Source organism: Malaya genurostris, chromosome 3 (genome assembly GCF_030247185.1).
Source record: "Malaya genurostris strain Urasoe2022 chromosome 3, Malgen_1.1, whole genome shotgun sequence".
Classification (NCBI taxonomy): domain Eukaryota; kingdom Metazoa; phylum Arthropoda; class Insecta; order Diptera; family Culicidae; genus Malaya; species Malaya genurostris.
In genome coordinates, this window is record NC_080572.1 from 267,701,840 (window position 1) to 267,717,934 (window position 16,095).

The window sequence follows — 16,095 nt, forward strand, 5'->3', positions numbered from 1 at the left end:
TTCAAAACATTAATATTTTCTCACAGTCTCTCTTTCCTTTGAAGTAGTCATGAGCTTAATTGTAAGATTGTAAGCATGATTGACTTAATTAGATGATTATAAAACAAGTTAATCAGGACAATCAAATAATGAAATGTGATCAATATTTTCTAGAAACAACACATTATTATAAACATTTTCTCAGCTATTGTTTGTTAGACTAAAGATAACTGTTGTTAGTATAATGAATATTTTTTGCAATATACCAATAAGCGAAAACTGTACCGTGGCAAGAAAGAAACTAATGCACATTGACTGTAGCTATAGCTATGATTTTCAGAATATTTTTAATTGCGTAGTGTATTTATTATAAGCTCAGGTTCTGTTATAATAATAACCACTAAACTTCTGAAACATTTGATTAGGATTATGTTGATAGTATTTCGCCCGAGTTGGTAGTTCAATGCATAGGGTGCTGGTTTTACAAGCACGATCCGAAAGCTTTATACGATTGGGCTTCTAAAAGGAATCAAGATAATTTCACAGCAAATCTCATTTTGTTATATGTCACATAAGGAATATGACGATGGTGTTGCAGAATATAGATATTTATCAACAAATAAAAATAATTCAAGGTACACAAAAATATCATTGCTTCATTCCAGAAACAGAAAAAAAGATTGGTGCGAAATTATTTTCAGCAGACACAAAAATGAGCTATCACATTCGATATAAATCTGCAAAAAATAAAACTTAATGGTTATTAAGATATTCAAAACATGAACCAGCGATTTTTCTTCGTTTTTGTTTTCAAAATATCTCGAAAACAGCTGCTCGCATAGTCTTGTTTATTCTAAATTTCATGAGAATCACAAAAAAAATTGTCGATGGAGAACCTAGACTGATTTAAAAAAGGGCATATCCTCATGAAATATCAATTTTCTCGATTTAGTTATCATATATCTCGAAAAAAACTACATTTCTGTATAAAATGTTCAAAACGACGTATGTAACAATGAGACATTCTCTTTGTTTACTTTCTCTTTCGATTATTGCGAAATATTCCTGCTTTTTCGGTAATTTCTCCAGAGCACACACTTAAAAAACCCCTGTGATTTTACATCTTATAAGATGCACATAAATGGAGCGTCGCTGTACACGCAAAATCACGTGGCAAAACATTTAATATTGTGTCTAAAACTCCATGCATGAAATTCGATAAAATAAAAAAAGAATACTGATAGCAACCGCCGCGACTTGAACCGAGAATCATTGGATCGCAAGTACGTCTGTTAATCGACTGAGCCACAGAAGCACACAACTGCTTGGCTGGTAAAAGGAGCATTTAAATGTATACACCTGCTAGCAGAATGCAAGTTACAGTCGAAACCAGTAAAATTCAAGCTATTCTAACATTAAGTCCTTACAAATGAAATTTTCCGTCATTTGACAAATTAGGTCTTTATGAATTACATCGTATGAGAAATTAAGTCACCTGTTGTATTCAATTTTTTTTTTGGTGTGCAGATTAAAAGATGATAGCTTTAGTTATTATTATCGGTAAATGATTGGAGAGAAGGATTGCGAAGAGTGCCGTAATAATCAAAAGAGAAAGTAAACAAAGAGAATCTCTCATTGTTACATACGTCGTTTGGAACATTTTATACAGATTTAGGAAGTAGCTTCCCATGAGCTTTTCCATTGGACGTAGTTTGGAAAATAATATTTCGTTGCTCAGACACATTTATTCCTATAAAAACATCGTTTTTCGAAAATTGGTAAAAAGTTTTTCCTCGGGAAACTTTTTTATTCATCATCTCTCCAACTTTCTAAATCATTCATTAGTTTCTTAGTAGCTTGCCGTTTTTTGTGATATAAAATTTAAAAACCATTTTTAATCCACCTAGTGGTGTAACGATGCCTTTCTCATATTAGTTATATTTTCAAAAATATCACTAGAAGATTCTGTGAAGAATTTTTTTTAAACTTAAACGAAATAAGAAATTTTCTTTGGGTATAAACTACCATAACCTTTTCAATTTGTAAACAGTTATTTCAAGTTAATAAGAATTTTTCTTTTTTTTAATCGTCGCACTAAATGATTAAACACACTTTTATTTGAGCCTGTTTGTCTTCTCTGAGAAAATTGAGTGAGTCTTGTTTTAAACTTTTTGAGCACTACTTCTGGTACTTCTGGAATCGGCAACATTATCTGTCAAATACTCACACACATACACCCACAGACACATACATTGCTTAACTTGATGCACTGTGTCGAATAATATAGAACACTTAGCCCTGTGGGTCAATTTTCACTAGTCAATTTTTCAAGAGATTGCCTAAACTTTCTATATGAGAAAGGTAATAAGTGTACTTTTATAGAAAAGCAACGTTATCATGATCTTTTAATAACACTAACAATTAGGTACAAATTGAATAAAAGAATTAGAAATTTACATTTTTTTCACCTGAAAAATATAAATTAAAATGTGGCAATCTTGCACGCTATACGAAATTGAACAAAGCACGCTGCGAACGGAGCAAAGCCGCACGTACCGTCGTGTACTAGTTTTGCATCGTCATTTTGAATGACGATTTGAATGTTTTGACACTCTTCGCCCTATAATTTCGGAACCGAAAGTCGGATCAGGATGAAATTGCCCAGTATATTTTAAGACAATGAGAGTTTTAATTTGAATCATGATTCGTGAAAATCGGCTTAACCGTTGCTGGCAAATCGAAATGAGTACCGTTTTTTGCAGATTTTCGTCGGTGCTTTCGGAAGCGGAAACCGAGGACTAGTAGTCTTAAAGTAGTTTTATATATTCATAAACTGACAAGATCTACCAACTAGATGAATTTAGCAGTAAGTTTTATAAAAATGTGCAGCTCGTTTCGCTATCGCTTGTGAAGTCGGATCTGGATCAACATTTCGAGGTTTTTATATAGAATTTTAAGACCTTTTATTTGCTTCTTAGTTCGTGAAAATCGGTGAAGGAATTTCCGAGAAAATTGAGTGCGCAGTTTTTCATAAATTTACACATATTTCCTTGTTATTCCGGAACCGGGAGTCGAATCCAAATGAAAATTGTATGACGCTAAAAGACCTTTCATTTGAATCTATGTTTGTGAAAATCGGTTCTGCTACCTTTGAGAAAATTGAGTGACATCATTTGTCACATACACACACAAACAAACACACACAGGCATTTTGTGATCTCGACGAATGGTATATGACAATATGACGCTTGTAAAGTAGGTTTTCACAGCGATTGCATAGCATTTCTATATGAGAAAGACCATAATCATTTGATTATCTATAACTTCTTTTTAGACATTTTTTTGTAGAAGCCAAAGATTTCTAGCTATAATTGTTTGAAAATAATGTGGCTAAAAACACATACGTCCTTTCCATAAATTAGACCTAGACCAGTGAAAAATATTTTATTTGCTGTAACGAACACACATGCAAAGTATGATGCGAATCGAAGGGGGTCCTGTCAACAGTCAGCCGATTCCGCATGGAATTGCTAAAATACGACATACTTTTAAAAATTTACCCTGGACAGAATGGGTAGAACTTAATCGCGAATATCTCTTGTTGTGTTTAACACAACAACTTAACATTTTCTCCATATCTTCGGAAGTATGGTCAGCTATTTATGATAAAATTTTCAGTAGTATAAGATAACCACAAATAATTATACATTAAAGTTTTCTAAAATGTTTGGTATGAACGAGCATTAAGGTGAAATTCAATGCCAAATGAGGGCGAGTAAAGTTTCAACCGCATTGAACGAATCATCGTGCAAAACTGGCACATAAAAATATGGAATATTTTCTGAAAAGCTAGAAAAACAGACAATAGTTATGTAAGGTTACAAACCATGATTTTTTTTTTCAATTGACACATTTGTGCATGTTGTTTAAGACGGTCAATTTAGTTATTCAATTTGTAATTGAAATGCTCTTACAATTGATTTTCTCGTCTATTGTGAGATTGTTCATTCTTTGTTGCATATTAAAATTTTTGGTATGATGAAAATATATCACCTAACTGATTTACAATAATTTCAAAAAAGAATTGAATGATATTCAAACAAGATCTTTTTATATATATATAATAAGAACTGGCTCGTAAAACATATCTAGTTTGGGAAATGCATGCAATTTTTGAAGGTATTATGGATACTTTTTGCCATTGGTGGATATCAATAATTTTTATTTTAGAATTCTCGGTTTTATATTTCAGAGTTATTCGGTTTGTGGATATTCTTTCAATTCGCCATACAATTTGTATTTTCGAAACCGATTTGGTAAGTAAGCTATTGAAATTAATGTTATATTAATTACCAACTAAAAATTTAGAAATCCTAGATGGATAAACACGATTCGTTGTTGATTTTTCAATTTATGAAGAAATTTGATTTGATCGGTCTTCTCTCCTACACAACCCCTATTTATTCGTGTGTTCCGACTGAGAATTGTACCGTTACAATTATGCAAGTGACACATTGAAAGTTTGCAAACTCACACAATCAACCAACTAGTACGAGCGATTATCGATATTCGAAAGTGTGGAAAAAGCAAACCAGTTTAGTTCATGTTCATGCCGTTCAGTTATGTCTCTGACATTACCCTCTTGCCTATTTTTTTTTTTGATAGAATTTAATGAAAATGGACCTACTAGGTAGTTTACAATTTGTCATCAGCAGTTTGATTCTATTCCTGATTTATAACACAAGAACGCTCTCTTAGACTTTTACGTAAACGCTCTTTGGGAAGAATTGAAATCTGTTTGAAATTACTAAATTTCAATGTATTTACAAATAAAAGGTACACCTACATCCCAAACCCCATCGCAAAGAAGCCGCTATAATAATATTTGAGTTTGGTAAATTTTTCTATGAAATATAATTTTTTTATAAAACAATTATATACGTCAATTTTTTTCTTTCTAGCTTAATTTTGCTATAATTTTTGTGTCATTGTTAACGATATAAAATTGTTCCTTTGATGAATGGTAAATGATTTTCCAAACCAGTTAAAAAGTTTATTTATTCCGATATATCTGTGAGCAACAAATGTAAGGATTTATTAACGCCATATGTAGGTTGAGAAAATGAGAAATCATGTGTTGCAAGCTAATAAATATTGGTGTTGCATATTCCAGTATAGCTAATGTGTTTGATCTTTTTTATTCGTAAAGTAAAAAATAACGGCATCGCTTTGCTCATATATGCCACTAATCTAAAATATTTTGCATCAAATGAGTACTATTAAATACAAGATATACATGGCTATTATTTGGCAATGTTGTAGCTAATAATATTCTTTACATTTCTCTCACTAACTATGTTCTGATATTTTGCTTACAAAAAAGTTATTATCAAATTTCCGTAATTCTCGCTTTCAACAAAACACTAACGTAAGCGCTCACGTGGGATACATTTCAACCTCAGGCCAACTTTAAAGGGTCATAGCTCAGCTGATTAAGTAAAATAAAAATAATGCATCAGTGCAAATGAAAGACTTAACAACAGATTGAACTAATCGATTATAATTATAGTAAACCGTAACCAAATAATGGGGGTTTAAAGTGATGCAAACTACCAGCTGTGAATGTTAGATTGGTTCAGAATGTAACTGGAAATTTTGATGATGATGATGGTCCCGCCTCATACCCCTACAAAGGTGTGAGCTGGACGATTTATCTAAATGATAATAAATATTGCATCACATATTTTAACCAGGTAACTAAATATAAAACGATCTGGTTAATCCAGCAGGAATAGATTCTCCTTCTAAAGTACAACTGAGAACAAGAAAACATTCAAATATTTCCGATTTACTATCCAGGGTCATTCAAGAAAATTTCCAACCCGGGAAGATCCTTGAACAAATCAGGAATCGAACCCGATATCTTTGTCAGTATCAGACAGTAATTCACCTGGCCCTTCCCGCCGGACCAGTTCATCGCTACACACATCAGCTACGATGGAGTAACGAGACTGCGGATGAGCAGAGCCAAGCCCAATTCCATCAACAACTTCCGATCCCTATTATTTCCGAAATATAATCAATAAATAATTCATCAAATCTTACAAAGTTAAGATTCGATCTCGACACGTAGAATGCTAAAGTTCTCAAAAATAAAAGAGAACATATCCAGTTTCAGGCATATTCAATTTCCAGATTGCCTCTACCTGCTTTGCGCGCGCGAGGCTCATACTTTTGTAGACAACTCATTTTTTTTTAACTAAACAAATTATTAAAAATCCATCATCATCATACAGAACATAACAACCTAATGCGTCTTACTTGAAAAAAAAAAACAAAAATAAAATAAATACAATCTTCGTCATTTTACACAGTTTTCGAAAAAATCAAATTGCACTAATTCATTAAAGATCTAATTACAAAATAGATTTTATGTGTGAAATACACAATTTTTTGAACTCCCTCAATGTTGCAGCCCGCTTGATTCGTCCTGGCATCGAATTGAAAAAACTAATCCCTTTGTACAATAACGAGTTCTGGGATCTGGCTGACAAAAAGCTTGGTGTTCTCGCATCAGACGCATTTCTAGTATTGTACCTATGCAAGTCACTTCCTCTTTCAATCCGATCACACAAATATCGAGGCAGCATTCCATTTAAAATTTTGAAAATGAACACCATTGTTAAATAATATACTCTCTGTTTCACTGAAAGCCATTGTAATGCGTTCAATAGAATATTAGAGGAAGTATATCTATTACATTTCAAAATCAGTCGCATGACCTTATTTTGCAATCGCTGGAGTCTCAATATTTGCGTGTTGTTAGCAAGGAACAGAATCGATGAGCAGAAGTCAATGTGAGGAGAGGAAAATTAGGAGAGGAGGAATTTTAGGAAATTCACGCACTCAGACACATGCTAAGTTCGATAGTTCCTTCTTTTTTCACTTTAGTATATCTAACCTTTTACTTGGGGTATATTTAACCTTTATATTTTCTCCTATTGCTATTCAGCTAACTGAGGGGGCAATGGTTCACTTTGAATTGTCTTTTGATTCGTTGTTGTTCTTGTTGAGAACATCTTTGTAAAGGCTCCTTGTTTTGTTTTTTTTTTTATTTTTTTTGCTTCAGAGTTGAATTTCTAGTTAACTAACAAACGTACCCGGTAGTACATTGCTTTAGTGGATGAGAGTGTTGTTGCTAATTCTAGTCCCCGATTAATGAGATGGATTTATGCCTTTGTAGAAGTAACTTGATTATCTTTGGGGCTTAGATATACATTTGTTTGGCCAGCTGATTATCGTAGGCTAACCGAGAATCCCATAAAGATAGCATAGTCTTCTTGTGAACGTCCGCCATTCAGGATACCTGAAAAAAGTCTTCTACTTATCCCATTAAATAGAATTAGGAGGCTCAGTAGAATCCAATGCAATTCCAAAAAAGTTATTGTATATTGCACGGTGAGTTTCAATCTCACATATTCGATGCCATATTACTGCAGAAACTTTGTTGGATGAGAGAGAAGGGTGAAAAAGCTTGAGCAACTATTTTTTTTCTAGAGTTACGAATAGGATTGTCCGTGACAAAATATGGGGAGAATTAATTTAGAATAAAACAAGTTGACAGTTAGTTCAATACAAAGTGCATTTTTTATTCTAAATGAATGAAAGTGTTTTTCTAGTCATCTTGAAACTGATTACAGCTACTTATTTAAGCTGCATGAAGAAATTACGAACTTTTGAGTTGGCTCCAGAATTCTCTGCAACCGATTTAGCTACTTTTGTCCAAGATTTTCGAATTTTTACTATAGTTGGGCAATTAAGCGGATTTGTGTCCTTCGGTACAAAATGGACTCAATTCACCTTATACCACTCCAAAACATTTTTGGTGTAGATACAAGATGCCCACGAGTACCCAATACCGGTCGCAATTCTGGGCAGTTGAGCGGATTCGTTTCTTTCGATGCAAAATTGACTTCATTCACTTAACACCACTGCAAAACATTTTTGGCTTAGAGACAAGATGCCAAATCAGGCCAGAATAACGAGGGAGCATCCTCAAGTAGCACGTTAAGTTGCTGTCCTGTATTTTTCTACTGATAGTGCAATTTATCAATTCAGTTCATGTTATTATTCTGGTGACTGTTGTGTTATGGAAAAAGCGTAATTTTTCTTTGTTATGCAACATATCTTTAAGTTCTTCCGTTGTTATGAACATTTATTCACAATTATTGTGCAACTAATACAAAAACTCATGCATCGATCCCATTACAAATGCAGCAATTAAATCAGCGAAAAACCAAGTGTTTGAAATATATATAAGAAAGCTATCAAAAATTCATACCCCTTTTCAGATGATTTTAATCAAATTGATGATTCAATTATTATGAATAATCTTAAGATGAATTCTTCTTCAATATTTTCCATTATGGCATCGAGGGTAACAGTGTGTTGAAAAGAAAATGGTTCACCCAACGTAATGATTTAATTTACCTAAATAAATGGAAATATAAACATGTAAATATTGAAAGGAGAAATTTTTGTTTTTATTTTTATCAAAATAGTTGTTTTTATTTTTATCAAACTAGTTGACTTAAACAACAATACAGTTTAGTCATTCATCTTAGTGAACCCGACGTTTGTGATACGCACTGTAGGTATTATTTTGGTGAGCCCATGTGCTTTAGTTGCAAAAACAAGTTGCTCAAGCGGTAATATATAACCAAATACAAATTTGATATAACTATGAGAGTAACTATGATGAACTTAACTTTTCGTTCAATATCTTTGAAAAGTGATGTCAGGTCTGTTCATTTTTTCGCGAGATGAAAACCGAATACAAATTATATGATTTGATTTTCGTTTTCATTGCGTATGTTTGCTGTATTTCTGAAACTTTTATGATAATATTCTCTTGTCGGCAAGTTTTGCGTTCATTTCAAGCAGATAAATCTGGTACAACTTATTTGCAAGTTTCGAATTGTTTTTCTTGAAATGAAGAAAACTGCACACACTTACCTAAAATTTCATGAGGCAGCCGAGAACATGCGGACTCGGCAGCAAAATAGTTTTTAGTGTGAGGTTTCCAATTCGGCTTATCATTTTTTGCCTTGCGGAGAGCATAAATTCACTAATTTTGTTCTTCACTAGAAATATAGAGCCATTTCGGCACATATTGTACCCAATGCCATTTATGACAGCCATTTGGAAAATTTTTGATAAGTTGAACAATTGTTTTAGTTACTTCGTTTTTACATGACGATGTGAAAATTCTAAAACAATTGTAGAACCTCTTGAAATTTCCATAAGTTACATTTGCTACTTGGGTCATGTATGAGTAGGAATGGTATCAATCGCTTCTTTACGGTATATTTTCTTGTTTACCGTTCCTGTCGTGTCATAATAAAGCTTTTGATTGTTCGACCACAACTGCATATTGCCTGCCAAATCAAACATATTTTGGGAAACTTGGCCTTTTCCTTCGTCCTCAAATGCTCCTTTACGCTGTTTAATTGCATGGCAGTATCGAAAGATACTTAAAGTCTTCCAACTTCGTCCATTATCACACAGAAAAACTTTGTCAAATATTCAAACGTGTGTCGAAAAATTTAAGAACACAGTGCTTGCCGAAAAACAATTTTTTTCTTTATATTTTCTTATAGTAAAACATTTCAAGAATATGCTGTGAAATTTTCAAGACTATTGAAACGAAACTCGGGAAGTTATGGGCCTTCATCTATGCTTATCCCTTTCTACGAAGAAGCAAGAGCAAAATTTCTACTTCGACTTAAAATCTTGACAAGAATATTGAAATGTTTTATTATAATAAAATATAAAGTTAAAGAATTTGTTCTTTCGAAAGTGCTAGACTCTACGGACCCCCTTAGAACAATAAATTGTTTCCTTCGATTCTATAGACAATTAATTTTAAACGCGTTTTTCTCGAAAGCAGGTTTTAAAGGTCCCTGTCCATCGTCATTCGAAAATTATGTCACCAGTTATTTTCAAATTTTGTTACTTTGGGGAGGTTTTAGAGTTACAAAATGGTGAGTTTTCTCGTGAAAAATTGCATTTTGGACCGAAAAAAAAAATCAAACGGAAACCTTGCGGTCTAGAAAAACACCTACTACAAAAATTCTGCTTTGATTAGTTCTCTTATGATTATTCCCAGTCTTCGCTGAGTTGTAGTGGACACCGCAAATCATGATTTCTAAGAAGCGTACTCAAAAACCACCTTCTCAATATTTTTCCACGAAAAAATTACGGAATGTTGTTTGAATGATGCTTTTTATTATGTAAAACATTTGAGTTTATTTTTTGGAACGATAGCTCTTAAAAAATCGCAGAAATAGTATTATTTTTCATCCGTTAGACGTTAGAAATAAGAAAATTTATTTGAATGTGAATCGAAGCGGTTTCGCGTTATATCTCATAGTATTACTAAATGGATCAGGGTCAGTTCGTCGAAAACCATTTCGCCGAAAGTCATTCCACCGAAAGGATCATTTCGCCAAATGACATTTCGCCGAATGGGCCACTTCGCTGATTCCTGCAGTTGTCTTAATATTATAATTGGAATTTTTTTATTCAATAATGTAATATAATTTTAGGCACACTGCTTAAGCTCTAATATGCCAAGGGTATTTTCTAATCTTAATTAATTAAATCGTAATGGCGATCGGCAGTGGTCCGTGTGGGTCCGCGGGAAACACCCCCAGGTTACGAAGGCCCGGCGGGTGGCCCGCATACTGTTTTTCGACTGGAGCGGTCTCCCGTGGGCGGTGATGATGATGTTACGGAAGAGAATGAAAAAGAAAGTAAATATTGTGGAAACGGGGTAAAAAGGGGATGTGGGAACAAAATGTCTGAAAACGACAGAGATCTAATTAGCTGCATCGAGATGGTGAAGAGACAGGAAAGGGGGAACGAAAAAGTTAGTGACAAAAAAAGATCTTGTTAGTTCCAATGAAGATGGTGGACAGGGACGGAGATCGAGAGAAATTATAATTGGAATTGATTTAAAATAATCAGAAACGAATGATAATACGTTAACGCCCGTTTTGTTGACCTATAATTGTACTTCTTGAATAAAGATTGATTCTTGTACTCTTGAATAAAGATTAATTCATGAACCTCAGAACGGAGTTCCCAAGGAATCTTGTTGACTACTAGCCACTAAGCATCAAAGCAATTGCATAGGTGTATCTATCAAGCAAACGTATGTGGTATTTTCCGTTTACTGAGTGAAAAAATATCTAATACTGCTTCGCCACATCGATTTGCTTTGGGTAGACCGAGACGACTCGCACGCATGAATAAATCGAAGTAAATAGAAATCAATCGTTTTGTACTCTCCCGGTTCCATGTATATTACGTGAAATTTAGCTTCAATGTTTGTTTTATCAATAAATCTATCATATCAATTATATTCCGTTAATAATCTAAAATGCTTCCGAGATACATTGTTACCCAGGACAGGAGGCCATATTTGAGAAAAATAAACGCAAGTAGCTTGTAAAAAAAGTAATCACACTTCTAGAAGCCACCAGTTCCACTTCTACCGAACCGAGCACCAGCTCCTCAAAACCTACTCACGCATTGTTCTTTGCTCTAACACGCAACTGATAATCTGCATCTCGCGGCATTATATATGAATATTTAAACAAAAAAAGATCGTTAAACATAAAGGTCGAAACAGGAACAAAAAATGAAAGCAAACGCTCTTGGCTCGCCGCGTCGGCAAACCGAAACCCGAAAAAGCACCGCCTCTCTCACATGGAGGGAGAACCTAACCGACCATGTCTGCCCCAAGCCCCATCGCCCACTGAACAGCCCAAGCATGCCGCACATCGCACAGAGGGGCCCTATCATACCAAAGCGGAAGGCCGTCCATAACTCTTTTTATTTCTCTCTCTCTCTCTCTCTCGCTTTCTCTTTCCCACAAACACATCTTACCACCGTGGATAAGCGGAAAGCTTACCTCAACTGTACTTGCACTACTCACTTTTCGCATGCATTAACTTTGCGAAAAATGCAATACTAGCTTTACTCTCCCTCTCTCTTTCTCTCGTACGTTGACGTGGTTTTCAATAATCACCGAAGCGCTTTCCGATACCCGTAAGAAGGGGTGAGCATCATCATCAACACCGTCATCATCAGCGCCATCATCGTCATCATCATCATCGCGTGAATTGCGCTGATGACATCGATGATCGTGGGATGAAATCGCGACAGCGAGAGAACCTGTCATCGGATCTACTCGATTGGGTTTGTCATGTAATTGTATAAGTGCCAGCCGGTTTGATAACGAACACTCCACTGGATGATGGTACATAACGAATATGGATTCATGAAAACAAACATAGATGCTTATACAAAACACATTCGTATCGTGGCAAACGAATGGATGTGAGAGAGAGAGAGGAAGAGAGTTGAGTAGTGCGCAAGCAAGGTACACTGTGTATCGGCTGGAAAAGCACGTTGTTTTTGCGGTGTGTATTCATCAGCTGAGAGAGCGCACGCGGAGAGCGAGAGTAAGCTAGAATGAAAAAAAAAACAAAACCGTAAATAACCGATCACTTCGGGAAGCCGAACGACCGAGGGGTTCGCGTTTTTTGCTTGTCAGCGAAGTCGCGCGTTTCCTCGGTGTGTGGAGCCCCAGCAGAGCCAGTGCGGCTGGAACGTGCGGTGGCCGTTTTCTTCTTCGTCAGTGCGATTTCAAATGTCGTTGCGTCGGGTAGTGCTAGCAAAACGCACTATGACAGTAGCAGGGTATCCGCGTACCCAATAGAAGAGGAGGAGCAAGCGAAAAAAAACAGTACTGAACAGCACAATAGGCAAACAGTGTGCGAATAGTGTGTTGTGTGCGAGTTGTCTTGTACGGTGCCTCGCGACCTGCTACAGATGGTTGTGTGTATAAATGATTATTATAAATAATTACAAGTTTTGCAAGTTGGGAAAATATTATTGAGGCGGTTGAAATAACAACATCGAGGCCGGTCTGAGCCAAGAAATAGAACCAGTGTGTGCAAGTGTGTTTGAGTTGGTTGAACAAAATAAAATAAAAGAAAAAAAATGATGAAGAAACAGGGGAGCTGGCAGAGCGAGAGAAACATCGGGTAATAAAAATTACTATTGTTTGGATGGATTTATAATTTTTATTGTTTGCGTAATAAAAGTAAATAACGAAAGAGCAAACACAGCGAGCTCGGCTTAGCCGATGTGCGAGGGGAGAATTTGAGGCTGGAGTGTAGATGTTGCTATGTTTTTGTTGTTTTCCTAATCTTTGCAGCATCTGAGGCAAAAGGCAAAATAAAAAACAAATAATGAAAAGAGCGCCAAAACCTTTTAGTGGAAGTAATGAAAATTTTTGGTAATTATGATTACCAAAATGAGAAAAAGCAATTAAACTGTATTAGGAAATATGGAAATAAATGGGGAATGTGACGAAGCGAAATCTTGAAGTTAAAGAAGCTAACGTAAAACAGTGCGAAAGGATCATTAAAATACAATTGAATGACCGAAAACTATGCAATTAATGGTATCGTGCCCTCAATATTGCTGGGTTTACGGTAAAAAGTAAAAGACGACCAAACGAACCAGAAATTTGAATATAAAACCAAAGCAAGCCGCACAGAAAAACAGCGAAAAATTCAGTGACAAGTATGACAAGTTTTTTCTCGAGTGCGTCTCGCAGAGAAAATTAATTCAAAGAAGCAAAGTGTGAGTGTTCGTGCCCCCCTCCCCTATTAGACAGCAAGAGTCTGATGACAATCGTGTGTCATTATCATCGCGACAGCAACATCACCTCCGGAACGCAAAGAAGCCGGTTGATGTGAGTTACGAAGGAACCGAGCGTCATCATCTCGTAGCCGCATGGTGCACACCCGGAGAAGAGGAGTTTTGTTAACAAATTTTCATCAGTAGATAAGTGCGGACTCCCTGCAGCTCCCCAGAGAAGAGTTGTTCGGTGTGTGTGGGTGACCGGACTGGGTGCCCAGTGCGTCCCACCTGATAAAGCCAAGTGTACATACGAACAGGAAATAGCTAAATCCTCTATCACGAGTGTAAATGTGTTAGTGTTATCCGGGTGCTTGTTTTGATTAGGACTAAATTCGCTAACGGAGTAGCGAGATGGTTCGGTGCAGTACAGTAGCATTGCATTCGGCAGTTGTGGTACAAAAGTAATCGAAAAACATTGATTGAAGAAAATCTCCGGCGCTCAACATGCCATCTGATACACCACCGCCGAATCACTCGTCTCCCACCGGATTGGATTCATCGGATCGTCGTCCGGCATCGGTTCCATCGGCTATCGCGGGTCTTGCCAGCTTGGGTTTCAAGCGAGGTAGTCTTCTGGGCAAATCTGAACCGATTTTAAAACCCACAATGAATCAGAATCAGCAATTTTGTCTCCGCTGGAACAATTACCAAAGCAACCTAACCAGCGTGTTTGACCAGCTGCTGCAAAGTGAATCCTTCGTGGATGTCACGCTGGCCTGTGATGGCCAGTCGATCAAAGCTCATAAAATGGTCCTGTCGGCGTGCAGTCCCTATTTTCAGACACTGTTCTTCGAAAATCCTTGCCAGCATCCGATCATAATCATGCGCGATGTCAAGTGGCCGGAGCTCAAGGCCGTAGTGGACTTTATGTACAAAGGCGAAATCAACGTAAGTCAGGAGCAGATAGGGCCGCTTCTCAAAATAGCAGAGATGCTGAAAATTCGCGGCCTAGCCGACGTGAACGGCGATCAGGAGTTGAACCAAATCGGAAACACGGAGCCGTCGGCAAGTACAGCCGATGAAAATAATTCCAATAACGAAAGTACCAGCAGCAGTAACTTGTCTCGGGACATCATCAAAAATGAGGCCCGTCTGCATCACACCGATCCATCCCATAACAATAATAATAACAATAACCATACTCCGAGTCACATGGCCAAGAAGCCACGTGTTTCCCGGGATCGGGGGGACTCCATCCGGGATATGTCGATCAGAGACTTTCCGAGAGATCTATCCACGGCCGGCTCCGTCGACTGGCCACTGAGTGCCGCGCTCGACACCGTGCAGGCTTCCACGCCGAAGAACAACCGCAAGCGCCGGTGGCCGTCGGGCGAACGTAGCAGCATCGGCAGTCCGGCCGACAGTACGCCGGACAATCTGGAAGTGCCGTCACCGATTCCACCGACTCCGTCCACGATGTCGCAACCGGTCGCGACACCGACACCGTTGGCTCAGTTCCCGATACCGCAGGCCCTGGACCAGATGGCGGGACTGTCGTCGCTGTCGACCATCACCAACCATCCGGACGATATGGAGATCAAACCGGGCATCGCCGAGATGATCCGCGAGGAAGAAAGGGTAAGTCGTTCTAGGAAAGATTTTCTAAGATGAACTTCGTTTTCTATAATGTGTCGACAGAAAATTACTTCAATGTCAATTCATATGAAAAATGATAGAATAGAAGAATTAGTTCCAATTTACATAATAAGAAAAGAAAAAATTGTTTTAAATCTGCTATCGACATATTTTACATCTTCATCTCAACTCACGTAACCTTTTGGCATCACTCCATATGACATTTGTTACTTTAAACTAGGATACTTTCATTATTTATCATATTGTCTAATTTGGTTCGAGCAGATCAACTGATCGTTGAAATGATGATGTTGAACTGTTATGCTACCGAATGGATAAACATGAACAGCAAAGCAAGGCAGTGACGAGTCACAGACGAAACTTAATGAAAATTGAATATGATTTTGATCCCTTAGCATAAATAAGGTTAAACCTAATTGACCTCTACCGGAATCGATCTATAGGTCGAAAATAGCTCTCGTTCGGCACATCAGTAAGAACTGAATTTGCATTTCGATGCAAAACTGAAAAGTTTATTGTCAGTAGGGGAGACCGGGGCTCAACTGGATACTATTAGGAAATTAGAAAAAAAACATCCATTACAACTAGGTTTTAACCCATGTTATCTACACCGTTGATTTAATTTCCTGAAAAAAATCGCGATGAATTGACGAGCCTAGAATTAAAAATATTAGAAGCTGCGGGACGAAACCGGAAACTTCTTGGAAACTTAAAATACACCCATTGAACCTAGGTTTTTAT

General features: G+C 36.7%; 1 protein-coding gene across 1 annotated transcript in view; it reads left to right on the forward strand.

Annotated features, from left to right (window-relative positions):
• Positions 1-12,654: 12,654 nt before the first annotated feature.
• LOC131438167 (protein bric-a-brac 1) overlaps positions 12,655-16,095 on the forward strand; it is a 466,395-nt gene continuing 462,954 nt past the window's right edge. The window contains exon 1 of the mRNA XM_058608000.1: positions 12,655-15,336. Coding sequence (XP_058463983.1) covers positions 14,203-15,336 — 1,134 coding nt within the window. The 5' untranslated portion in view covers positions 12,655-14,202. The remainder of the gene's footprint in view (positions 15,337-16,095) is intronic.